At 56.8% G+C, this 24,873-nt stretch overlaps 1 protein-coding gene across 3 annotated transcripts in view; it reads right to left on the reverse strand.

Moving 5' to 3' along the window:
* The window catches only part of DSCAML1 (DS cell adhesion molecule like 1), a 95,933-nt gene that overhangs the window by 66,177 nt on the left and 4,883 nt on the right, over positions 1–24,873 (reverse strand). For 2 of the 3 annotated variants that reach the window (XM_053963544.1, XM_053963543.1), the window contains exons 2-3: positions 20,817–21,134; positions 18,295–18,441 (exon numbers count right to left, since the gene is read on the reverse strand). In XM_053963544.1, the coding sequence (XP_053819519.1) occupies positions 18,295–18,441; positions 20,817–21,134 (465 nt within the window). Of the gene's footprint in view, positions 1–18,294; positions 18,442–20,816; positions 21,135–24,873 lie in introns of those variants that run through there. The other variant, XM_053963545.1, reaches the window with a different exon arrangement.

Here is a 24,873-nt window from a genome sequence, read left to right on the forward strand (position 1 = left end):
AAAGTGATGGCAAAGGGCAGGAGGAGACTTTGCACGGACATTAACAGAGGCTGGAGTACATTAATATTATCGACGGGCTGTCAGCGAGGCTAAAGAGGCTGTGCCAGCCCTGAGCAGGGGATGGAGGCACGGCAGTGGTGTGGGGACACACGACAGTGGTGTGGGGACACACAATAGTGGGGTGGGGACACATGGCAGTGGGGTGGGGACACATGGCAGTGGTGTGGGGACACATGATAGTGGGGTGGGGACACACAATAGTGGGATGGGGACACACACCAGTGGGATGGGGACATATGGCAGTGGTGTGGGGACACAAAATAGTGGTGTGGGGACACACACCAGTGGGGTGGGGACACACACCAGCGAGTGCACTGCCTGTGGCTGGGGTCCATGGGGTGCTGGGCAGGGGGGGAGCGGTGGCAGCACACAAAGGCGGTGGGAGCGGGGCCGTGGGGGCACAGCAGAGGGGCCCGAGGAGAGGGAGGCAGCCTGCGAGTGCCCTGACCCGTGAAGGAGCAGCCCCGGGCAGGCCCCTCGGCCACCCACATGCTCGCTGTCAGCTCCGCGCAGGCCGCGGCCCTGATGCCTTCGCCTCCCCCTCGCCAGGCTTCCCGCTGGGCACGGAGGGTGATGGAGGGCACAGTGGCGCACTCTGGGGAGCACCTCCCCGTGCCCACCGGCCTGGGGACACATGGGGGACACCACATCCCTGTCCTGCTCTGTCCCCGGCAGCCCCAGCTCCAGGCGACGGCTCCGTGCCAGCGGCGGAGCGCGGTCCTACGGCAGCGCTGAAATACGGCAGTGGGAAGTCCCCTACTGCTCCCTGTGTAGCATTTTATCTTAATAACATTTTATCTTGGATGACAAGCCTGTATAATGTGGTTTAAAAGCCACGGCTACGCTGACACCAGAACAGGGGGAAGGAAAAAAGCTCTTTTCTCCCGTCTAATACATTTGCTGAGGTCACAACTTGCGAACCTCTCGCTGTATCTCGCTCGCCAAGCTGGGAGCTGCTTTGTAGAGCGGCTCAGAGGCAGCGGCGGGAGCTCAGCCCTGCTCCTCCCTCCCACTCAGGGTTCCAGCTCTAAAGGCTCTGGCTCTGGCTTCCCTTCGCAGCCGTGCCTGGGGGAGGTCTGTTCTTCCCCCGTGCTGCGTGCAGTGAGAGCTGGAGGCTTTGAAGGGGAGCTGCGAGGCTTTGCTGCGGTCCCACGGGTGACCTGCCTCTCCCACCTGCCCCAGCAGCGCAGCCCTTGCACGGCCCAGACTGCCTCTAATGGCACGGCACACTGACCGTCCCGGGGCCACGACGTGGAGCAGCACTCCTGCAGAGCCCAGCCCTGCAGCACCCAAATCTCCCGGGCACGGTGTCCCTGCTGCGGCAGGCATGGCACAGCATCATTAGGGAGACAGCTATTCTGGTCTAATTGCCAGTGGTTCACGGCAAACATGGCAGTCTGTGCTCGGAACAGAACCGGGGAATCACCTTAAAGACAAAGGATGCCCAAAAGAAAGAGTAAGAACTGACACTAAACCAGAGAGGGGACAGCAGCACACAGCCAGGTTGACTTGGGGAGGGAGGAGACACTGACCCAGCAATGAGGGTTAAGCTCTTCTTGTGAGAGCTAATTTAAGGTCAGGCGAATCGTGCTGACAGATTATTTTTCACCTAAAACGTTCAGATTGGTGGCTCAGCCACGGCAGCGCAGCAGGACCTGGAGAGCAGCTGGAGGAGCTGCTGGAAGTGCCCTGGGCCAGGCTGGAGAACAGGACAGCCCTGTCCCCATCCCTGTCCCTGCCCAGGACCCCCTGCCCCATGCTGGGGTCCCCCCCACACCACCAGCAGCCACAGCAGCCCAGCAGCCTTTGCCACGAGCCAGGCAAATCCCACCCTGTGCAGCCACTCTGGTGGTGCCCCAGGAGGGACGGGAGTGCCCCCCACCCCAGGCTGTCACTCTGTCACCTCTGCTTTGCTGTGACAGACAGACAAGCCCCAGCTCGCAGGACCATCAATTATTCACTCGCACTATTTCTGAATATTGATGTTAAAAGCAAATTCCCGGCTTGCCCCTCGCCTGCACCTCCAAGGGGATTTTCACGCCACAAGGACCCACGTTCCTGAGGAGCCCCCGGGGGGAGGGACACGTGGAGGGACCTTCACTGCCACCAGGAGCTCTGCTGGCATTGGGGCTGGGGTCTGCACTTCAGGGTGAGATAAGAAACCCCCAGGGCTGGGGAAAATCCCGTCCCACTCCTGAATCCTGAGGGATCCAGCCCAGCTGAAGGAGCAGGGAGGAAGCTCGGGGAATGAAAGGATGTGTCTGTCAGAGACAAAAGGAGCTTGCTCTCCCCCTCACTCGTTCACAAGAAAATATTTGTAAACAAATGCTTCCTGTTTGTGTTTATCCAACTTTGAGAGACTTCAAATGGAAGCCTGCTCCCCATACCATATCATTACCCTTCATTATTGCAATTTTCCAGGCTTTAGGTGCCTGGAGAAGGAAAACACAGGATACTGCACCACTCAGAAAGCTGCAGGAAGTTAAACTGGGAGAGAGGCAAGCCCAAACGACCCAGGGACACCAGGTGGGCACTGACCATGCAGACCCAGCACAGCTCCTGCATCCAGGCTCTTGGCCCTTTGTGCCAAGAAAGAGCAGCAAAGCCTCACAGCCACGGACACCTTGGCTGGCTCAAAACACCAGGATGCTCCAGCTGGATGCTTCTCCAGGCTGGAGCTCCTCACCCAAGCCATGCCAGACCATCCTTACTCCTCCCTTGGCTGAAGGTGCTCTGGTGATAGACTGAGTGCCCACTTATCACCAGTAGGTGCTGGAACAACCGAAGGACAGCTGGCAAATGCTGACAGGAAAGGAACACTCTTTAAACAGGGAAGGGCTCCAAAAAGAAATCTCATTTGTAGATCATTGCCCTGATATCTCAGCATTTTTTACTTCACAATTCTGTTTTATATAGCCCTGTTTATTGCACTGATATCTCATCCTGCAGATTCATCTCAGATCATCGTTAAGGTTCCTCCCCAGCTTGCAGAGATGCCTCTGCCTATCATAAAACTCTATGTTGAAATTTCAGATTAATTAAAAGCTGTAAATTGCAAAGCCAGATGCGATAACTCACATCTTCACCCTTCCAGAAAACAAAACAAAACAAAACAGAACAAAAAACCCAAACCAAAACCAACCGAAAATCAGGAAAATGAGAAAAGTGTGAAAGTCTCTTGGTTTATGGTGTGGCTGTGCCCTGAGATGGGTCCCTCCATCCTCACTGTGACCCAGCCACCGAGGGTCCCCAGAGACACCTGGCATGTGGCAGGGAGTGACACGACGTCCCAGGTGTGCCACCCCAGAGACACCTGGCACGTGGCAGGGAGTGGCATGCACATCCCAGGTGTCACCGTGGTGCCACCCCAGAGACACCTGGCACGTGGCAGGGAGTGGCACGACGTCCCAGGTGTGCCACCCCAGAGACACCTGGCACGTGGCAGGGAGTGGCACGCACGTCCCAGGTGTCACCGTGGTGCCACCCCAGCCAGGCCGGTGACGCTGCCGCCGCTCAGAGCGCAGGGTGGGGCGATGCTGGGCGGGGCACCGTGCCCAAGGGCCCGCGGGCAGCAGGGGAGCCCCGCAGCCACCCCAAATTCCATCTGACCGAGCTCCGCTGCCCCGGGGCGATGCCCAGAGCGGGCCCCCGCAGCTGCGGCGGCGCGGAGCGGGGACAGACGCCATCCCCCGGGGCCGGGGACGCCGCTCCCCGTGCCCAAGGACACTCACGCAGCCGTGACCACCATCTGCTCGCTGGCAGCACGAGCCAGCCCGGCCGCCAGCGCCGCGGCATCGCCCAAGCTCAGGCACGGGGGGCAGCCCCTGCTCCTGCCAGCCCTGCTCCCGGCACCTCCACTTACGCCCCTAAAACCACCCCGAGGGGAGGAGGAGGAGGTGTTTCCTCCAATTTCCCCCCAGTTTCCAGGTGCTCCCAGCTCTCCTGCAGGCTGGTTTGACTGGTGCTCATCCCGCTGCCCTCATCCCATCACGCCTGGGCCCCCAGGAGCGGGGCAGGCAGCAACATCCCTCCCTTGCCAAGCTCCCACTGACTGCAGATCCCTTAATGCATTTCTTGGCCAAGGGTGAGGAGATTAAACACTCCGTAGAAGGCGAGCTGACACAAGCTGACAGACCTGAATCTTCTGCACATGCATAAGTGCCAGTCCTCATCACAAGGATGCTCATTTGCCAGCCTCGTACCTATCACTTGGGCTGGGAGTCAATCTAAATAAAGCAAATTCACGTGTTCTGAGGGGGAGAGGGAGTCGCTGGGCTGTCATAAGGTTGAACTCAGCTGGCATCATTCTAAAGTGGAAGGTGCTGCAGGAGTGGGAAGCAGAGGGTTTCCAGCCTCCCAGGAGTGAGAGCAAGGGAGTTTTGCTTTGCTTGGAAGCTGCTGAGCCAGGAGAAACCAGTAGCCCCAGGCCCAGGCTGCAAGGAGCTGGGCTGTGGAGTCAGAATCACGGGATCATTGAGGTTGGAAAAGCCCTCTGAGATCATCGAGCCCAAGCTGTGCCCGATCCCCACCTTGTCACCCATGGAGTGCCACATCCAGCCCTTCCTTGGACACCTCCAGGAACGGGGACTCCACCACCTCCCTGGACATCCCTATCCATGTGCCAGAGGTGAGATGAGAGCAAAGCCTGGCACGTGGCTGATTCCTCCTGCCCACCTGAGCCAGCCCTGCCAGGACAGCAAATTTCACCTTATTCCACTCTGACACAGAGCCCAGCCACCCCCCAGACTCAGAGACTGGTTCGGGTTAGAAAGGACCTTAAAAATCATCCAGTTCCACCCCCTGCCACGGGCAGAGACACTTCCACTAGACCAGGTTGCTCCAAGCCCTGTCCAACACTTCCAGGTAAAGAGGATCCACAACTTCTATCCCTCTCCTTCCCTCCTACCCTCCAGCGCTTGGTTGCAAGGATTAAGACTCATTTCCAATGAAGTTTTCATTATTTTCTGCTCTCCTTCTTTATTCCCCAACTCATTTGCATTACAAAAAAATTAAACAAAAGCTGCTTTTTTGAATCTCCACTCATTACTCCCATTACATTTGTTAACATCATTATCTTCAGCTGAAGATGGCAACTATTATCAAATGTTGCAGAGCTGCTGCAGACCTCTTGCTATATTACTCTGGAAAATTGCTTTAATGCTTATGCTTTTAGTGGTTTGAAAAAACCAGCTATAGCATTAGAAGCCATAAAGAAGATAAAAAAGTGCATCATCCGATAATAAGTGAGTTTTTTCCCCTTTACACTGAAATATAAATACACGGAGGTAATGCAAGATGCAAAAGCTCTTCCTACTCCTCCTCCTCCTCCTCAGTGACCCAGCATGGACCCTCTGATCTGACCCTCAGTGTCTCTCTGTCCAACACTTTTCTTCAGGAAAAGTGATTATAATGAAAACTGGGATCAAAAGGAAATAACTCTAGGGACAAAATAGTTTGATTTTCCCAGATTTTGGCAAAATGTTTCTGAGGAAGGAGAAAGGCCCGGGGCATGGGTGCTGAATCCCTGGGTTTAGCGGGGAAGGAAAGCCCCAAGGGACAGAGCTGTGCAGGGCAGGCCGAGGTGGCCCTGGGGTCTGACGACAGGGATGTCTCAGGGTCCCACTGCCTCCCACTTCCAACTGGAAGACAGCACGGAGGAGCCTTGGAGCACTGGTAACATCTCTGCTCAGGTGGGCTCAGCTCGCTGGGAGGGCGTTTGAACCAAGGAGAGAGGATCAAACAGGAACGAGCGAAACACGAGCCCGGGGAGGCTGAAGAAGCAGGGCTTGGCAGGGCAGAACGGAACTGGGGCTTCCAAATCTCCCTTCCAAGGAAATGATGTGTCCCCAGGGTCACCAGGAAAACAAAACAGACAGAAGAAACCCTTCCCTGTGGGGGTGGGGAGGTCCTGCACAGGGTGCCCAGAGAAGCTGTGGCTGCCCCATCCCTGGGAGCGTCCAAGGCCAGCTTGGATGTGCTTGGAGAAACCTGGGACAGTGGAAGGTGTCCCTGGGGACTGTGCTGGCCCTCACCCAGGCCATTCCAGCTGTGAGGATGGGACAGCAGAGCTCAGGAGCTGGGACCATGCACAAACCCCACTCCAGCATGGCCCGGGCTGATTTACGGCAGCTGCAGGAGAGGTCAGAGCTCCATGGGCTTTCATCGATCTGTTAATTAAACCCAGGCAAAACAAACCTAATGAACGCAAAAATTTACAGCCCCTGCCATGGGTTCAGGTGCAGCTGGAGCTCGGCCCACTCATCTTCTCTCCTAACAAGTCAGGGTAAGCTGGGCTTTTGAGGGAGATCCGGACCCCGCTCTGCAACAGGAAAGATGTGCTGCACTCCTACCTGCAGCACTAATAATGCTTCTAATAAGAGCAAACTGCCAAAAGTGAGGCAGCACAGAGGTGCCAAACCCTGCCAGAAAGGAGCCCAGAGTGTGTCTGTCCCTTGGCACAGGCCCTGGCACGCTGGGAGGGTGGCACGTGAAGCGTGACTCCACAATGACCCGCTTTAACCACGCGCCGGTGCAAAACTCACACAGCCCCTGCTGCAAGTTCACGCTTGGCCACACAGCCCACGAGACCCACACAAAGAGATTCAAATTATCACTTTGTTTTCCATCAGGCTTTTGGTGTTGATTTAAGCTGCCCAAACAAATAATTACGGTCTTATCTCCATCACGCAGCAGCATTAGCCACAATTCATCATTTTTAGCTTGTTTTGGGCACTGTGCATATATGGACAAATAAAGAAGGAACTCAGCCATTCTCATTTCATAGAACCTGGCATTGCAAGATGGGCATTTGGTTAAATCTGCTCCTGACTAGAACAGAAATGTAATCTCCAAAGGACTCTGCAGGAAAGAGAAACACGTGTGTGTTTTTACCAGCTTTGGGAAATGAGACCAGCGGATCTGCAGAGCTGAGGCGCAGAAACGATGCTCCGCGGGGGCACACGGGGCTGTGGTCCGTACCCTTCCCTTCCCCAGCCTCAGGCAGGAGATTCCCCACCAGATTTCCAGCTGTGGCTGTGCAGCTGCAAACCGGAGCCAGAGGCCTCGGCACCAGAGCCCTGGAAGAGCCAAACCCTGGCTCACCCCGAGAGCCAGGCCGGAGTTAACCGTAACTCACAGGCCATTCCCAGATAAGACACGACAGGTTATGCCAGAGCTCTGCCAAGAGAGATCACGGAGATGATTATGAAGTTCATTCTTGACACCGCCGGGCGCGTGCCGTACATCCCGTGTTTGCAATAGCCATAGCTCCCGTTCAAACAGCCGGGATGTCGGATCCATTATACAAGAGCCGAGTGCAGGGAGCAGTGCCAAGCACGTGGACGTGGTCCGAGGTGCAGGGAGAGTTCACCTGGGGAAGGCAGCAGTCACCTCCCTGGAAGGAGCTGCGTGGTTTGAACCTCGCCCGGCAGGGGCAAATCCCACCCAGGCACCCACAGGCGGGCAGCTGATCGCCAGGAGGTGCTTCCCAAGCCCTGCTGCTGGCAGCGTGGCACAGCTTTGCTCCCAGGATCCGCAGGGGTGTGAAACAAGCTGTAGAAACAGCAGCGCTGCTCCGCGCTCGGGGGGCGGCTGTGAAACCGCAGCGCCAGGCGCCGGCACCCCGAGCCCGCAGCAGCACGCGGCTGGGAGCCACAGGGGCAAGAAATGGCACACCAGGGGCACCTCCAGCGCTGGCCCCAGCTCCTGCTGCCTGCAGCACGCTGCTCCTCCCCGGTGCAAAGGGTTTGCGGGGAGAAGCAGCTCCAAGCCATCAGTCGGGCGCTGGAGCAGGGTCTGGTGAACGCAAAGCCATGACCAGCATGAGGTTTTCATCTCAGCCACCACCAAAACTGCCCAGGGATGGGCAAACACAGACCTGTCCTTCCCCTTAGTCCCCAGGGATGGGCAAACACAGACCTGTCCTTCCCCTTAGTCCCCAGGGATGGGCAAACACAGACCTGTCCTTCCCCTTAGTCCCCAGGGATGGGCAAACACATCCCATCCTTCCCCTTGACCAGCACAGGGGTGATCTCTGTGCCTGCCACCACCATTTGCTCCCCCAGCCCTGTGACAGCATTTTCAGCCCTTCACGGTGCCAAGCTCCAAGCACCAGGCTGGCTTGGGCGAGAGAAACCACTTCTCCTCAAGCTGAGCCTGCCTGTGAAGGGTACCCCTCACTAGGGATGCCTGGCACGGAGGGAAGAGCGGGCACGGGGAGGACGGGGAGGGGCGACGGCACTCAAGCAAAGAGGACCCAGCTGGTTGTGACATGCTCAGCCACGAAAAATTATAGTTTTAAAGCTGCTTTCAGTGGAAAGACCCAGAACAGGCAACCGAGGCTCTGGAAAGGAATATTAAACACTGCAGAAATAAAAGGTATTGCTCAAGAGAAAACATAACAAGGCTGAAACCCAGCGTGGTGCAGCCTTCAGATGAAATGGAGATGAGCTGCGAATGAATTGCTCCCTCTTAAGGGAATTTCTGGCTTTTTAAGGAGGGAGGGCACACCCGTCCTTCGCGGCCTCGCCGAAGGGTGAGGGTGGGGTGGGGTCCAGAGATGCTCTCCAGGGCATGTGGAAGCTCCCTGCCTCACCACGCCAGGAACACAGATCCCACTGGGCCCTGCCGTGCTCTCCATCACCAGGAGAGCCAGCTGGGCACCATCCCACCCTGGGGAGGTTCTGCATCCAAAAAAACAGAGTCAGGGCAGAGCCTGGAACCCCTGGTGCACAGCCAGGGGAGATGCCAGAGCTCCAGGGGTGTTTGGAGAATGCTCCCAGGCACAGGGTGGGATTAATGGGGTGTCCATGCAGGACCAGGCCTTTGATGGTCCTTGTGGGTCCCTTCCAAATCGGAATATTCCACAATTCTGTGATCCCCTGCAGATCCCCCAGCGCTGTACAGGTCCTGCCATACCCCAGCCTCTCCACATGCCCCATTTCCTGGTGACATGTTACACGAGAATCTCAATTTCCAGTTAAAAATAACACCAGTTTCTAACCCTCGAAGGTGCAGAAAAACGTGACCTCTAAAAATCCAGAAACTGAAAGGCAAAGCAAATGAGTCCCAAATTTGTCTACGCTATAAACGTCAATTTCTTTTTGAAAGAAATGAATGTTTTTGATGAATGTTTTCTTGAATGCCTGCTTTTGGCAGTGCTGCCATCTGTGAAAAATCTCTGCCACGCTCGCTATTAAGATTTCATTTCCAAGAAGAGCTCATAGCTGCTTTAATAAATGGTTAAAAGATTGTCAGGGGTCCAAAGGGCCAGCAGCTTGTTTACCACAAGTGGCTTCTGTCACCAAGCAAAGCACCTTTGACTGATAAGCTCAGAGCCAGATCACACGCAGCTTCCTCCCAGCCCTCAGCGAGCCGCGCTTTGAGAAGCACTTTAGCAATGTCGGGCACTTAGGAACCTAATCCCAATCGACTCTGAATGAGATTTACAGTCCTGAATGGCCAGCTCGCTCTGGAGAGGTCCCTGGGTCACGCCGAGCCTTGCAGAGGTTTCACTCCACATCCCCCAGCCGTGGATTGGCCTTTTGACACCGCTCGTTATCAAACGGCACGAACCCGGCTGAGCCCCTCCGGGCTCTGCAGCAGCACCGAAATCCTTCAGGAGGGGGCTGGGGGCACATCCAGCAGCCCCAGCTCGGGCTGTGCCCACCAGCCTGGCGCTGGGGGGGCCCTGCAGACCCCAGGGCAGCCCGGCCCTCCTTGGGGCTGCAGAGCCCGGGTCTGGGCTGAGTCCGTGCCACAGCGCAGGGCAGGGACCCGAGGAGCCTCCCCTGTGTCAGCACCAGGGCTCCACGGCTTATGAAATGGAGTCCTGAAATGGCTGGTGTATTTGTAGATCCTCTGCGTGACTGAATCAAGAGGAACAATAAGATCTTTTTCCAGATTCGGCAAACATCAGTATAATAAAAAAAATTAATTATATGCTTGAACACATGCACCAGAGCAATGCCCTGTATTTTCTCCTAATTGTTCTCCAAGCCTTGCAGAGCCACATTTAAATAAAAATGAAGCAGTTATTTAAACCGCAATTAAAGATGGAGCAATTTATTTTTAAGCTTGAACTATCGTCAGCAGAGCAGGAGGGGAGGAAGGGGGGCTGCACTGGGACCCCTGGTGCCACGCAGGGCACATTCCACCGGCCACTGGAGCCACGCTGCTCCAAGAAGGAAGGCAGAGGAACAGAGCAGAGACTCCCAGCAGCCCCACAAAGAGGTGCTGGCCGCTTCCTCCCCATCCCACAGCTGCTCCTCACTGGCGCAGAGCACAGCAGCCCATCCCTGACCTCACAACCCCGGGGCTGTCCTAGGAAGGACGAGGATTTGGGCTGTACCTGCTGGGAAGGCTCAGCCCGGGCTCCACAGCCTGGGCCAGCTCCTCCCCGCCCCATGGGTGGGGTGTTTTGGGAGGCATCTGCACCCCTGGGCTCCTTTCCTTCCAACCAGGGGATGGTTTTTTTTCCAACCAGGTGCCCATCACCACAACCCCAGGTTCTGCACCCAAAACCCAGCCCTGGGGACTCAGCCCTGTCTGCCCCAGAGAGGTGACCACCAGCAAACATCCTGTGCCTGGAGCAGGGAGCAACCCTCGACAGCAAGAGGTGGCTGGGAGGGAGCCGGGGAGGGAGGGAGGGAGGAAGAGCAGCAACCACAACAAAAACCCACCCTCTCTTTTCATAAGACAGCAGAATTTATCAGCCTGCAGCCCTTCACATCTGTCTCCTCATACAAAATGAAAGAGGCTTTGAAAAACAGAGGAGATGAAATAAAGCCGTCTGTGTGAGGAAGCTGGCATCTCTGCCACTGTCACTGTCACCATGGCAGGAATAATGACCGTGATTGTTTCTGCATCTGGGGATGTGCGCGGGTGCACGGGGAGGAGGGGGAGGACGCTGCACACCCACACCACCCCCTCCCCTGCTCACGAGCCCCCAGCCCCGTTTGGGGCGAGCTGGCCTGCACAGCACAAGATGTGGTGACTTCAGCCCTGCTGCAGCTCCTCTCCCTCGCAGGCCCCAGGGGCAGGTGGCTCAGGCTCACACAAACATGTGGCTAGGGAAGAGCTTTGACCTGTGCAGCTCTCACATCACTTGGCTTTGCTGTAGCAATTACTGCCCGGGCAGGCTCCGCTCCCGGGGGGACCTGGGGCAGCAGGACAGGAGCCAGCAGCGGCTCCTCGCTCGGAGCTGACATTTAAATAGAGGTGGGAAAGGACAGAGGCTGGGGCTGGCTGGAGAACCTGCACAGGCCAGCAAGCCCATCCCTCACAGCTGGCTCTGGCATTGTGTTGGGATGATTCTCAGGGCTCTCCTGAGCAGAGCAATGAGCTGGATTTCAGTGCGTCCCTTCCAGCTCGCCATATTCTGTGTTTCTATTCTCTTCCAGGATTTTCAAGTGGATTTTGGAGCATTCCAAGCCCATCGGGCTGGTAGCAGCCTGCAGGAAGAGGGGTCACTCCCAAGGACCCCTCAGGTGAGGTGGCCCATGGCTGATCATGGGTTGCACCCCCATACAGAGCCCCCCAGCCCCCTGTGCCCAGCACCCACAGTGTCCTGCCCAGTGCACGGAGTGCTGGTCACAGCCTCAGCCTGAGCTGCTCCAGTGCCTTACAGAAACTCCCATCCCAGAGGATTTCAGCTCTCCAGCAGCAGGAAGGTCTTTAAAAAGCACAAAAGCATGAGAATTTAGCAAGTGCCCTGTGAACAGGGAGACAAGAGCACGGCCCTCGTGATTCAGCAGGGACCTGGATGCTCCAGGCTGGGTTCTGGGGTCAGGCAGGAGGGTCCTGGGCTCAGCAAGGTGCACGAGGCACGTGAGGCTCCAGGATTCATTACAGAGCTCAGCTCCACTGCGAGCTGTGCCCCACAGCCTTCTCTTGGGCTGGTGCAGAGCACAGAATCCTCTCACAGGGATGTGCAGTACACACTCCAAGAGTCCCTGAGTGACTCCAGGGAAGCCCAGACACATCTAAGGTTCATCAGCCCCAACCCCCTCCTGCCCACATCACTCCCCTTCTCCCCATGCCACCAGCGGGGTGCTCCAGAGGAATTCCCTCTTGTCCCCACCTTCCTGGCCATTGCCTGAGAAGCCCGTGTGCCATTCAGTGTGACTGGAACGATGCATCCCAGCACGCAGAGCCACCCTGGGATGCAGGAGATCAGCAGATCCTTCCTCCACACATCCCCTCCAGCTGAACTCTTCCTCCTCCTGCTCTCTGCACTCCAGGAAGAGATTTACAGCCCACCTGCCTCCCGTGGGATGTCCAGACCCTCAGGCACCCATCCCACCCTCTCTCTGCCCGCTGTTCATCCCTTCCCTACAGCACAGCTGTGCCTCGGGGTGGCTGGAGGTGCCCTGCAGGACAGCCCTGGCACAGGTGCCCAGAGCAGCTGTGGCTGCCCCATCCTGAAAATGTCCAAGGCCGCGATGGACAGGGCTTGGAGCCACCTGAGGTAGTGGAAGGTGTCCCTGGCCATGGCAGGGGTGGGATGAGATGGTCTGAGGTCACTTCTAGCCCAAACCATCCCATGAGTGTGTGATTCCTTTTGCTGCTCTCAGCCAAAGCTTCCCTTTCCTGCAGCCGCTGCCACAGCACAGCAAAAGCTGCTTTGGGACAGGCGGGGAGCTCAGTGTCACCAAATCCCCACCTGGGTCCTGCTGCAGGAGGCTGGGAGCTGTGGAACTGGGCCACCAGGAGGTGACAGGGGCACCAGGAGGTGACAGGGGCACCGGGGCAGCGCCCGGGCTGTGCACAGGCTGCTGTTTACTTGTTGTGGTCCCTGCGTGTGCCGTGTGTGCATGCGTGTGGAGATTGTCTCCAACGTGACTCTGCATTATCAGGGCTATAATGAGTCCTTGTTAAAGTGGATTTGATGGAATAATTATATTCCAAAAAAACCTGCGGGAAAGCGCTCTCCCCTCTTAAAGGGCAGGATCATCAAACGTTCTCGCCACATTATTTGCAGTCACACCTTCTGCTGCATCTGCTCCTTTTAAAATCTCTAACTCCAATCTGATCTGAATATATAAATCTGAATTATCACAGCAAAAGGAGATGTGCTCACACCTTTTTTTATCTGTTGCCATGGCGATTAGATAAAATTCACGCCAAGTCTCTGGGGAAGGATGAAATGATTTCAGACAGAATCTCACCCCACTTGGTGAGAATAACGCCTGGAGCTACTTCCCTCTGTAACAGGTCTGGGCACATGTCACAGCCAGAGAGGGTGGCAAGGGGTGGGGGAGAAGGCAGGACACCTTTGGAGATCTCGAGGCCGACAGGGGAAAAGGTTTTGCAGCACCCGCAGACAGGGAAGGACAGGACGCCGCTCGCTCCGATCACATCAGGCGGCTCCGCGCTGCGGCTCTGCCCGTCCCGGGCACAAGTGGCAGAAGCCAGCTGGAAGGGCCAAGCCGTGTGCCCAGCGGTGCCCGTGCGGGGATTTCTGCCTGCACACGCCGGCAGGGAGCGGGGCAGGCGGGGCAGCCGGGTCCCCCCTCTCTCGGAGCGGGTCACAGCCACCAGCGCCGTGCTCGGCCGCAGGGGACAGCCGGGGACAGGCCAGGGGACAGCAGGGACACAGCAGCGGGGTGGCCCCGCGCCCGGCACGCTCCAGCTCACAGCCTCCTGCTTTAAACCAGCCGGGGTCATCCCACTTTCGGGCCAAACGCACCCGAAACAGCCCTCAGCAAGTCCTGTCCACCTCAAAGCTCTCCGCGATGCCAAACACACAAACAAGGGCAGCCTTTCGCCTGGCCCTGTTTATTCTGTCCCAGCTTCCAGCTTTTCCCCAGTAACGGGAGCCCGATGTCCCCCAGAATGAGCCCATTGACACAAGGACAATGCCGAATTATCCCGGTCCCGCCTCATCCCCCCGTGCCCCTCGGCACGCAGCTCCTGCCCGGGGGAATGCTGAGCCCAGAAATCCCAGAAATCCCAGAAATCTCAGAAATCCCAGAAATCCCAGAAATCCCAGAAATCCCAGAAATCTCAGAAATCCCAGAAATCCCAGAAATCTCAGAAATCCAGCCTCCCGCCTGTCCCTGGACTTGCCACGTCCTGGGATGGATTACAGTGGGATTTGTGTGCAGTTCCACTTCTGTAATTTCAGAGAAAAACAGTGTAGCAGTGGCGAGGTGCAGAAGAGGACAGAGAACATCTCTGCGGGGGGATTGACCGCAGGGAACTGCGAGGATGCTGCTGCCCTTTAGTGCCCACACCACCAAAGAGCTGCTCAGAGGAGCTTCAGGACCCCAGAACCAGCCCCGGGGACATCAGAGGATGGGACAGAAAGAGCCACACAGGTCAAACAAAGCTCACAGCTGCAGCACCACAAACAGATTAACTCAGGCAGAGATATTTTGGAAACTCCTGAAAGGCTCAGCCCACAAGACACACAAAAACACCTCTAAAACTTCACAGAACTCAATTTTTTTTTTCCCCAGCTCCTTCCTTCTGGCAAGCTTTACGTTTTGCTTTCCAGAGAAGAGGCTTTGTGGATAACCAGTGATTAAGTACATCCTCATCTGCGCAGCCCTCAGAGGATTTGTATTAGGCTGGTGACAAAGGCAGCACCCTTAGAAACGCTGGTACCTTGACAAGTGCTCTATTTAGATTTTTTCCAACACAACCTATCAAGTACACAACACTGAAGAAGCAAATAACTGCTCAGCTCTGGCTTTGCCAGGCTGGAAATGCTCACTGCCTCCAAATCCCACTGCCCTCGCCAGCCCCAGTGCTGCTTTTCCCACTGGCACAGCCTGGACAGGTGACATTTGTGCCCAGCAAGGCAAAGCTGGACAAGGTGACATCCCTGAGCCAGCTGGGGATGATTTGGGAGCGAGTCCACGGGCACGTGTGTGCTCAGAGGGTTGTAAAAGCCAAGCAGTGCCCAAATGAACACCTTGCAACAGCTGGGGAGGGGCTGAAATTGCTCAAACCCCACTTTGTGGTGTCACCAGTAGCTCCCTGTGTTGTTTTTGCAAACTGCAGCTGGACAGGCACCCCAGGAGTGCCCACACACCTGGGCTCCACACTGCCACACAAAATAATAATAAAATGATTAAAGAAAAGCTGTTTACAACGTCGAGTTCTTAAAGCATCTTGCAGCAGGATTTTCTCACTGTCACTCCGTGGAGGAGGGGTGAAGGGTGTGTAAAACTCTCTGTGCTCCCGTCCAGCTCCTCCAATACACACCAGGATGCACCAGGAGCAGCAGTTTGAGGTGTGATTGTCCCCCCAGGCCCTGTCCTGCCCCAGGGGCTGCCCTGCCAGGCAGAGCAGCAGAGCCCTGGGAGCGGGGCTGTGTCTGTGGCAAGGCTGCAACACGAGGCAAGATTGATTCTGATGTGAGCGCCAGCAAGGCAAATGGGTTTTTGAAAACCCTGTAATTTCTCTGCAACCCTTGACTTCTCTAAACACACAGCAGCACAGTCAGGTGGGCACTGAACAAAAATGAGCTGCACTAATGATGATTTACGTGCAGGATAACCTGCCATAAAGAGTTTATCTTTGATTTCGGGGTATGTTACGGTGTTGCCAAGTTAACCAAACAGCACAACTCGTCACCCACACCCCGGAGAGGGAGGCAGCAGCTCTCCAGCTGGGCTCTCGCCAGCAAGGCACCACCAAGGTTCTGCAGCCACCAAGAGAGCAACAAGGTCTGGCTGAAAAAACATGAGAGGTTGGGAGCGCTGTAATCCCAATTAAGGAAAAAAAAAAAAAAAAAAAAAAAAGATGATTCAGTCATAGAATTAAAGTACAATTTGTGTTATAAGAGACCTTAAAGTCCACCTTGTTCCTCCCTCTGCCATGGGCAGAGACACCTCCCACTGTCCCAGGCTGCTCCAAGCCCTGTCCAAGCTGGCCTTGGGCCCTGCCAGGGATGGGGAGCCACAGCTGCTCTGGACAACCTGAGCCAGGGGAGAATTTCTTCCTAGAACCCAAGAAAGCTCACAAAAGGTTTCCCCAGCCACGTGTGGAGGCAGAGGTTGAGCTCACAAGAGCAGCCCCAGGGGAAACACTCACTGCCCCTATTTCTCAGCTGCAGGTGTTTTGGTTTGGTTGGGGAAAAGACATTTACTATGACAACAGTTGCTTCAGAAGAGCTTTTTGCCACCAAGAAATCCAGATGGAGATTTTCCCTGCTCTGCACATCAGGACTGCTCCTCCCCTGCTGCACCTCGGGCTGCTGGGAAGATGCCCAGCCTTCCACAGGGAGCACTGGAGCAAAGTTTTGGGGAAAGCAGCGGGTTTGGCACGCTGGAGTCAGGCGAGAGCAGCACGTTCCAGAGGCAGCTGTGAGCACACAGAGGCAGCACAGCTCCCAGCTCAGGTGCAGAGCTGCAGTCCTTGCACAGCCCAGCGTCTCACCGGGCAGAACCCAGCACCGTGAGCAGCAGGGACCGCCCCACATCCCAGCCCTCCTCACCTCCACCCCGTTCCCTCCCCTCATCCTCCTCACTCAGAATCAGGGCAGACGCAGAGGTTCAGCAGAGGTCAGGAAAAAACATATTTTTGGTAACAGCAAAGCCAGTTTTAGCTCTAACACACCAGCAACAAAAAAAATAAGCTTCAGGCAGATACTATATTTGTAATCCAACGGCAAAACATGTTTGCTTGTGTTGACTCTGCACTGTAACACAATTTATATGTTCTGTCTTTAGGGTAATTATTGCTTTAGAATGTTAAAATCGTTCCACCCTAATTAAATCATCATATTAAAAAATCCACTGCCACAGCAAACTTGGGAGCAAGTCTGGTTAGGATCACGCGAGTGCACGGATGCTCAGTTGGCAAACCCGCCGCTGAGCCCGCCGGCCACACGGGCTCCATCCTGCAGAATCCCAGACCAAAGGATTCCCAAGCCACGGAGGAAACAGCAGCCCAGGCTGTCCTGCTGATGGACCTGCTGTCCCACTCTTCAGAGGCACCAGAGCATCACCTGCGTTGCCCAAAATGCACCAGGAGCGCCCCAGGGGATGGGCACCACCAGCTCCTCGTTCCCACCCACCACACAGAAATCCACCTCGTGTTCCCACACCCACAGAACGGCTGGCAAGGGCACCGTGCCCGTCTGTCCCCTGCCAAAGCGTGCCTGCCCGGGTACCACCAGCCCAGGCACCTCCGGGCACGTGGGCTCTGCTGGATCAGCACCTTGGCTGCACTCAGGGGGCACAGCCCACCAGCAAGAGCCACCACAGCCCCCAGGAGAACAGATCACCCCCCTCCAGGTGAAGCACTTTGCTCCTCCTGCCAGCCCCAGCCCCGCTCCCGCTGGCCTCTGCTCCCCGTGGCAGCGCAGAGACTCGGAGCAGCCCTGGGACTTTCTGACCTGTGAGCAAATATCAAGCGCAGAGCGCTCACTTTGGGCAAAATCCTTTAATTCCCTCTGGATCCCCCGGGGGAAGCAGTTATTGATTGCTTTACCAGCAGCTCACACACGCTGCGCATCGACAGCGGCTCCGCGGAGGAGCCACGGGGTCACCCCGGAACACGGGGACACGGAGCTGGCCCCACGCTGTGCCCAGAACCCGCCACGGCCAGGCAGGAACACCTGCCAAAAAATCCCAGGGAAATACCCCGGGGAAAACACCTGGACCTGCAGAGTCCCTGCGCAGAGGTGGGAGATGCTGTCCCTCCCACAGCCCCTTCCCCACGCAGGGAAGTCAGCTCTGAGTGGGACGTGGCCCAGGCCATGAGGCAGGGACATGGGACGGGCAGGCCAGGCAGGTTCCATCACAGGGAAAAGGGAGGTGATGGCATTTTTACCAAGTTCCTTTCCCCGTGGTCGAATCAGTTGTGAAAATTGACAAGAAAAGGTGGAATTTTGACTGGACCTGACAAGACAAACACCAGCTCTGAGTGCAGCAGTCCGACACGGGCAGCACGGGCAGGTGCTGTCCCTGTTGTCCAGGTGCCAGTGCCAGGTACCCAATGCATCCTGCAGAAACCAGGACGGGGCACGAGTGCTGCCAAAATGACACCGAGCATCCCTCACCCTGGGGACACACGGCCAGAGCAGCCAGGAGAGCTTGGACACCACAGCTCTGCTCACACCAGCAGCACTTCCCAGCTTGGGGCTGCAAAATCACCAATGAAAGCCTTTGCTGGGCGGCACAGCTACAGACAACGAGCCAAAAACCAGAGCCTCCACGACAGCAAATGTCACACATGGCAAAGCAGGTCAGATTTCCAAGAGAACAGGTGCTCCTCTCTTACCTGGGATGATAGAAACGGTGTCTTTCTCCCAGGATACAACACTAACATATTCCTGCACTGAAGAGGGGATGAGGCACTTGAAAACAGCCACGTTTCCACGCATCGACCTTTGGTCCTCCACCCGAACGGTGTACGGTTCCCTGAAAACTGTGGAGGAAAGCAGATGGTTGGTAGCATGACAGTGCTGGAGGAAAACACATTTCCTTTTGCTAGAATCCCACGTTTCCCAAACAAACCAACCCACCCAGCCACACGCTGCTTCCATCCCAAACACCTTCCCGGGGAAGGAGGGGGTTCTCCGCTGGGGAACGCGGTGCTGGGCTCGGGACAGAGGGACACCTGGCCCAGCTGCTGCTGCTGGGACCTGCCACGGTCCCCAGCGTCACCTGAGCTTGCCAGACTCAGTGTGGGGACCGAGGACATTTTGTAGTTGTAATGTGTGTTTCACCTCTGGATGCTGAAAATGCAACCTGGGAGAGACAGCCCGTGGCACGGAGCCTGGGACCCCCCCAAAGCCCCAGCAGGAATATTGAAGGCAAGCAGATGACAATTTTCCATGTTCCCAGCTCGTGCCCTATTTCTCAGGGAGATGCACATCCCTTTGACAGCTCCGTGCTGCTCCCTGGACCAGCAGCAGTGCTCCAGGAGCACCCGCCGGGTGAGATGGACCCACCTCAGCCTCTCCAGCAAGACAAAGAGATGTCACCAACCCCAGCCACACAGACACCACAAACTCCTGGAATTTAAGTACAAAATGCAGTTGAGGCCAGCTCCCTTTTTTACTGTGACAATAATTGTGCCCTGTAGGACACGGACACGATTGCCATCATGACAAATGCACGTTCACTTTGTCATCTAACAGCTGGCCAGAGCAGGAGCACCGCAACAAAGCCCTCAGCAGCCCCAGAAGGAAGGTGTTTTCCCCAGGTGGGAAGAGCCTGTGGGCATTGCATCCCACACCTCACGCAGGCAGGCCAGCAGCGAGAGGGTGGCAGCATTTCCACCCTGGTTTCTGGGCTTTCGGGGCTCCCTGCTCAGAGATGTGCCACAAGGGCACGGGGAGAAGCTGCCACGGAAAGGGGCTGAGGAGCCAAAGCAGATTAACCAGCAAAAGCTTCCTTAATCACCTGGAGATGAGGTTTATTCACAGGCTTTAAAGGCCAGCAGGGACCACGAGGAGCATCCTGAATGCTCCCTGCCACCACGAGCACCCCAGCTGGGGACAGACCCCGGACACAGCCCCACTGCATCCCTGACCTGTGCCAGCCCCACAGCCAGGGCTCCAAGCTTTTCCTGCCAGCAGGAATAACCCACAGCCACAACCAGCCCACTTAAACCTCTCCCCTGGCTGGAGAAATTTGCTCCATGTGCTCGCCAACAGCTTTCCCAAGACTTCCAGAGATTATTTTTTCCCTCAGATTTTCAGTTTCCACTGCATTTTATTTAATTGCTTGCTTTCTCCAGCTGTAATTGGCTCTCTGTGCTGCGCTGCCATTAGGAAGCACTGGAGAGTGACTGGGATGTGGGATGGCCAGGAGGGAGCAGCAGCTGGGGAATGTTCCACAACCATTTCCACTGCCAGAGAGGCGGAGCAGCTCCGGGAGCTGGGGACATCCTGGTGGCCCCACTGGACATCCACATCTCCTGCTAACAGAGGGGGAGGCTGAGCTCCCAGCCCAGCTGCAGGGGTGCATTCAGCCCTGGAGGGAGAGCGGGGTGAGAGCCAGGATTCCCTCTCTGATCCCAGGGCAGCTCCGGGCACGAGGGATCCCAGCAGAGCCAGCCCCACCATGCCCACACGAGGAGAGCAGCAGCTCCACATTTACTACACCCCATCTGCTCCTCCACCACTCTGTGGTTTATAGGTAACCTGAGAGTGCTGGTAAATAATTCACTCTGCAGAAGGGGGTTAATACCAATTTACTCCACAGTACAAGGTATTAAAATAAAAAACCCTGTAGTCACTTCTGTCACGTTCCCTCTGCTAGCCCCACTTTTAATAGGTTACATAATGAAGCCATTCCTGGGCTATTAGCCCTCCTCAGCCTGGTCAATAATTTACTATAATGGCTTTTGGAATCAGCTCTTTGCCATATTCCTCCCTTTTTTTTTATTTATTTAATTTTTTTGTTGTTCTTGATAAGCCTTGGCAAGCTGAGGCTGGGTGCTGCAGTGGGAGCCGGGCTGTGGGACACTGAGGGGGCCCCCAGCACGGACAGATGTGGCCCAGCCCCTCCCACAGCTGGGAAAGGCCTGGGTAAGTGGTTGGGCGAGACAATCCCGGTTCAGAGGGAGAGGAACTCTCCTGCCACCAGGCTGCGGCCACACCACGTTCTCCAGACACTCCTGGAGACCTCCAAGCTGCACATCCCACCCAAGGCTCTGCCCTGCTCCATCCTGCTGCAAGAACCCAAGGCAGCAGCCCCGGTTCTGCCCTTGATGGGCCAGCTGGCAGCCCACGGGGCAGAGCAGGGAGGAACCAGCCCCTCGTGCGCAGCCCAGCGCCCACAGGCGGCTCCTACCTGCTTTAACACGGATGTTTGGGCTCCTGATTTTGCCAGCCGAGTTCTCTGCGGTGCAGAAGTAGTCGTTGTCGTGGATAAAGCTGTTGAAGGCTGATGGCGAGAAGGGGTAGAGCTGCAAAGTCCCATTGGCATGGACATGCCGGATGTGGGGCACATCGTAGATGTCGTCACCTGTGGCCAGGTACCACCGAAGGACGGCGCTGGGTGACCCTGCTGCCGGGCAGGGGATCACCACCCCCACTGTGCTGGAGAAGGTGACCTGCTGCAGGGAGTCGTTCACAAAGTAGAGGCTGGTTCCAACATCTTCAGCGTGTGCTGCGGGCAAAGCAGAGGCCACAAGGGCGGGGGTCACTGCAGGGATCGCCAGAGACCCCCCCCCGGCACAGAGACCCCCTGGCACAGAGACCCCCCCCGGCACAGAGACCCCCTGGCACAGAGACCCCCTGGCACAGAGACCCCCCCCGGCACAGAGACCCCCCAGCACAGAAACCCCTGGCACAGAGACCCCCTGGCACAGAGACCCCCCCCGGCACAGAGAACCCCCTAGTAGAGAGACCCCCTGGCACAGAGACCCCCCAGCACAGAAACCCCAGGCACAGAGACCCCCCAGCACAGAAACCCCAGGCACAGAGACCCCCCAGCACAGAAACCCCTGGCACAGAGACCCCAGAGACCCCCTGGCACAGAGACCCCCCTGGCACAGAGACCCCTGGCACAGAGACCCCCCTGGCACAGAGACCCCCCTGGTACAGAGACCCCCCTGGCACAGAGACCCCCCAGCACAGAAACCCCTGGCACAGAGACACCCTGGTACAGAGACCCCCCCGGTACAGAGACCCCCCAGCACAGAAACCCCTGGCACAGAGACACCCTGGTACAGAGACCCCCTGGAACAGAGACCCCCCTGGTACAGAGACCCCCCTGGCACAGAGAACCCCCGGCACAGCCCCTGAGCCCTGCGTGCAGAGCAGGGGAGCGCAGAGCATCCGTGCACGGCTGGAAGCACACAGGCCACCTTCACAGGCCAGCGCTCCTGCTGCCAGCACGGATCAGGGATCACGGGCACCTCGGCAGGACAGCTGGGGCTGTGCAGGTGAGGATGAACACCCCGGGCAGCCCCCGAGGCTTCCCCAGGGGTGCCCAGCTGGCTCTGAGCACCCACGGCCCCGAGGACACCACACCAAGCACGACCACCAACACTGCTCCTCATGCCAGCCCCGACATTCCGGTGATCCCCGGCCTGGAGCAGCCCCATCCAGCACAGCAGTGCCAACACACCCAGTGCACACCACTGCCAGGCAGGGCAGAGACCTCCCCTGCCACCCGGCCACTGCCTCCAAACCAGGAGAGGGGATGGAAAACTGGGATCAGAGCTGCTCCCCTCTCCCAGAGCCACAGGCAGGGACGCTCACATCCACCCTGCCCTCAGCCCGAGCTTCTCCTGGGCACCCCTGCACCATCCAAACGAGGACTGAGGTGGGTTCAGGGGCACAGTCCAGGCAGAGCTTGTGGCCACCTGCCTGCCCAGGAGCAGCTCTCACCGCTGGAGAACAGCACTTCCCTTCTTGGGAAGTAGGGAATGGACCTCTGCACCCAACTCCTGCGGTCCCTCCTTCCCGCTCTCCAGGACCACGAGCTCCCCCTTCCCAAGCCAAGCCAGCGAAGTTGGCTATAAATAAGGAAGAGGAGGCCCCCAGTCACTTAGATCCGCTTTCTTTTTTTAGCTGCACTCTTTCCAAGTGGGCGGAAGGACAGGGATCTGGGAAGGGCCCTCGGCGGGTGTATTAATAGCGCGGCTGAGCGCACGCCCGCGGTGCCGCAGAGCCAATAAGCAGATCAGCACCGTGCCGCCCGTTCAGAACGAGCCACGGGGGACCCTCCCTGACCTCGATTCCTTAACTTGGGGAGGAGGGGACGGCAGCGGAGGGGAGAAGGAAAGCCTCATCCGCACGCCTGGGCTCCAGAGGCGGCCGCTCGCCCGAGGAAGGGCTGCTTGAGTGGCCACGGTGGCTCCATCTCCGTGCCAAGCTCCTGCAGCCAGGTGCCCGTCCTGCCTGGGAGCTGTGCCACCAGCCCAATGCACACCGTCCTCAACCAGCTCGGGATGGGAGACCCCGAGACACCTCAGCCCTTCTCGGGGCAGAGTCCTCTCCATCCTTCTCCCAGCTGGATGCACAGCCTGGTGCCTCTTTTGGCATCTTACTCTTGCTCTCTGTGTGCACTGCACGGAATCATCCCCAGAAATGACCAAGGTTCCTCCCATGCCCACTCGGAGCCCTCTGTGCCACAGAAGGGATGAGCTGATAGCGAGGTCCAGCTGTGCCACCGCACGAGACAACCAATTTAGAGGTCACTAAATCATCTCCTCGTCTCCCCACGCACCAGTTCCCCGTGTCCACACACAGGTGGAAGGAGACAAAGCCATTTATTTTTCCCTCTCTGGCTGACGAGCACCAAAGACGGACGGACAGAGGAGCAAAGCTCCAGCCGAGCCTTTGCAGAGCCACGGGGCCACCGCTCGGCCCTGCAGATGTCATTTTGTGACATCTCCAGGCTGGTTTGTCGTCATGAATCAGCATTTCCCTTCATCCGAGCGGCGCGGTGCTTCTCCCAAATACATGAAAGGGAAAAAAAACGCACATTTGCAGGCAGAGGAAGGGAAACAAAGCCTGCACGAGCAGCACAGAGCTATTTGTGGCTGAGCCTGAGCTGAGCAGAAGATGGCTGGAGCCAGGGCACAGCAAAAGCCACCTTCAGCCTGGCTTTGGACCAAGGACATCCGGCTGTGCCCGGTGCTCCATGCGGGATCTCTCCCCAGATCCCACATTTCAGCTTGAGAAGGCTCCTGGAGCACCCAGAGCCTGCCAGGGAAACATCTTCATCCTCAGCAGCACCAGGAGGGCTCAGAGCTGGACGGGTGAGGGGCTGGGGCGAGGAGTGGAAAAATACCTCGTAAACAGAGAAATTCAGATTACCCATAAAGCTTTTTCGGGTCAAAGGGGGAAAGGGATTTTTAATGGAAAATGGAGGTTATGGGATTGGCAATAGTTATGTGACAGACGTATAGAGTTAAATCCTCATAATCTCCTTTACCATTTAGCATTGAGCACCATCCTAATTCCATGTTTCATAAAACTGTCTCCAAATCACTGGGAGAGATTAAAAATTTAGAAATAGCACAGCAATATTTTTAAACCAGAAATCACTGCTCACATCTGGTCAGATGTGCTGACCCTAACCTACATATCGAGGGCATTAATTCACATGAACCTGAAAAGAGGAAGGCTGGGAGAGCTGAGATGGAACAGTTTCTGCTGGGAACGCAGCCTGGAGCCCAGCCTGGCTCCAGCTGGGAGCTGCACCGAGCCCAGCACAGGGCTGGACACTCGGGCTGGCTCTGAAAGGCAGGTGTTTTAAGCTATCAGAGCTCAATCTTCCTAAATTGTGGTAAATTACAACCTAGAGCTATTGAAATATTAATATCTCTATTCGAGCTGGGAGAAGCAAGTCATTTTGCTATCATCCCTTCAGAATATTTACTAGCTTTGATGGCTGGACTTCCCGAGCTCCAGCACCTTCAGTGACACAGCAAAGCACTGGGCTGTTCTGCAAGCACCTGCTCGCTCCAGAGAGGGGCCACGAGCTGTCCCCAGGATCTGTCACCACCTCCGGGAGAGGTGCAGGTGTGTGCCCTGCCCGAGCAGCTCAGCAATGCCATCACCTCCCCAGCAGCACAAAACCTCCCGGGGAAGAGCCTGTCCTTTTCTAAGAAGCAGATTTAGGAGCACTCTCAGACAAGGACCGGCTTCGTGCCAGCCAGGGCTCTTCCTCCCGAGATAAGAGGCTTTTCCTGCTCTCCGTGCACGTCCATCACCTGTGCTGGCAGCACACAGCCAGCCCCGAGCCCAGCCAAAGCCTGCAAGCCCCTCAGAGCTGAGCACGGTGCTTTAGCTGGGTGGAAACCTGACAGAGCCGGGGAAATGCTGAGGAATTGGTGTTTCAGGGGGGTTCAGGCCATCCCCTGTGAGCTCACTGGACTGGAGCAGCAGCTTTT

Source organism: Vidua chalybeata, chromosome 23 (genome assembly GCF_026979565.1).
Source record: "Vidua chalybeata isolate OUT-0048 chromosome 23, bVidCha1 merged haplotype, whole genome shotgun sequence".
In the NCBI taxonomy this organism is placed as follows: domain Eukaryota; kingdom Metazoa; phylum Chordata; class Aves; order Passeriformes; family Viduidae; genus Vidua; species Vidua chalybeata.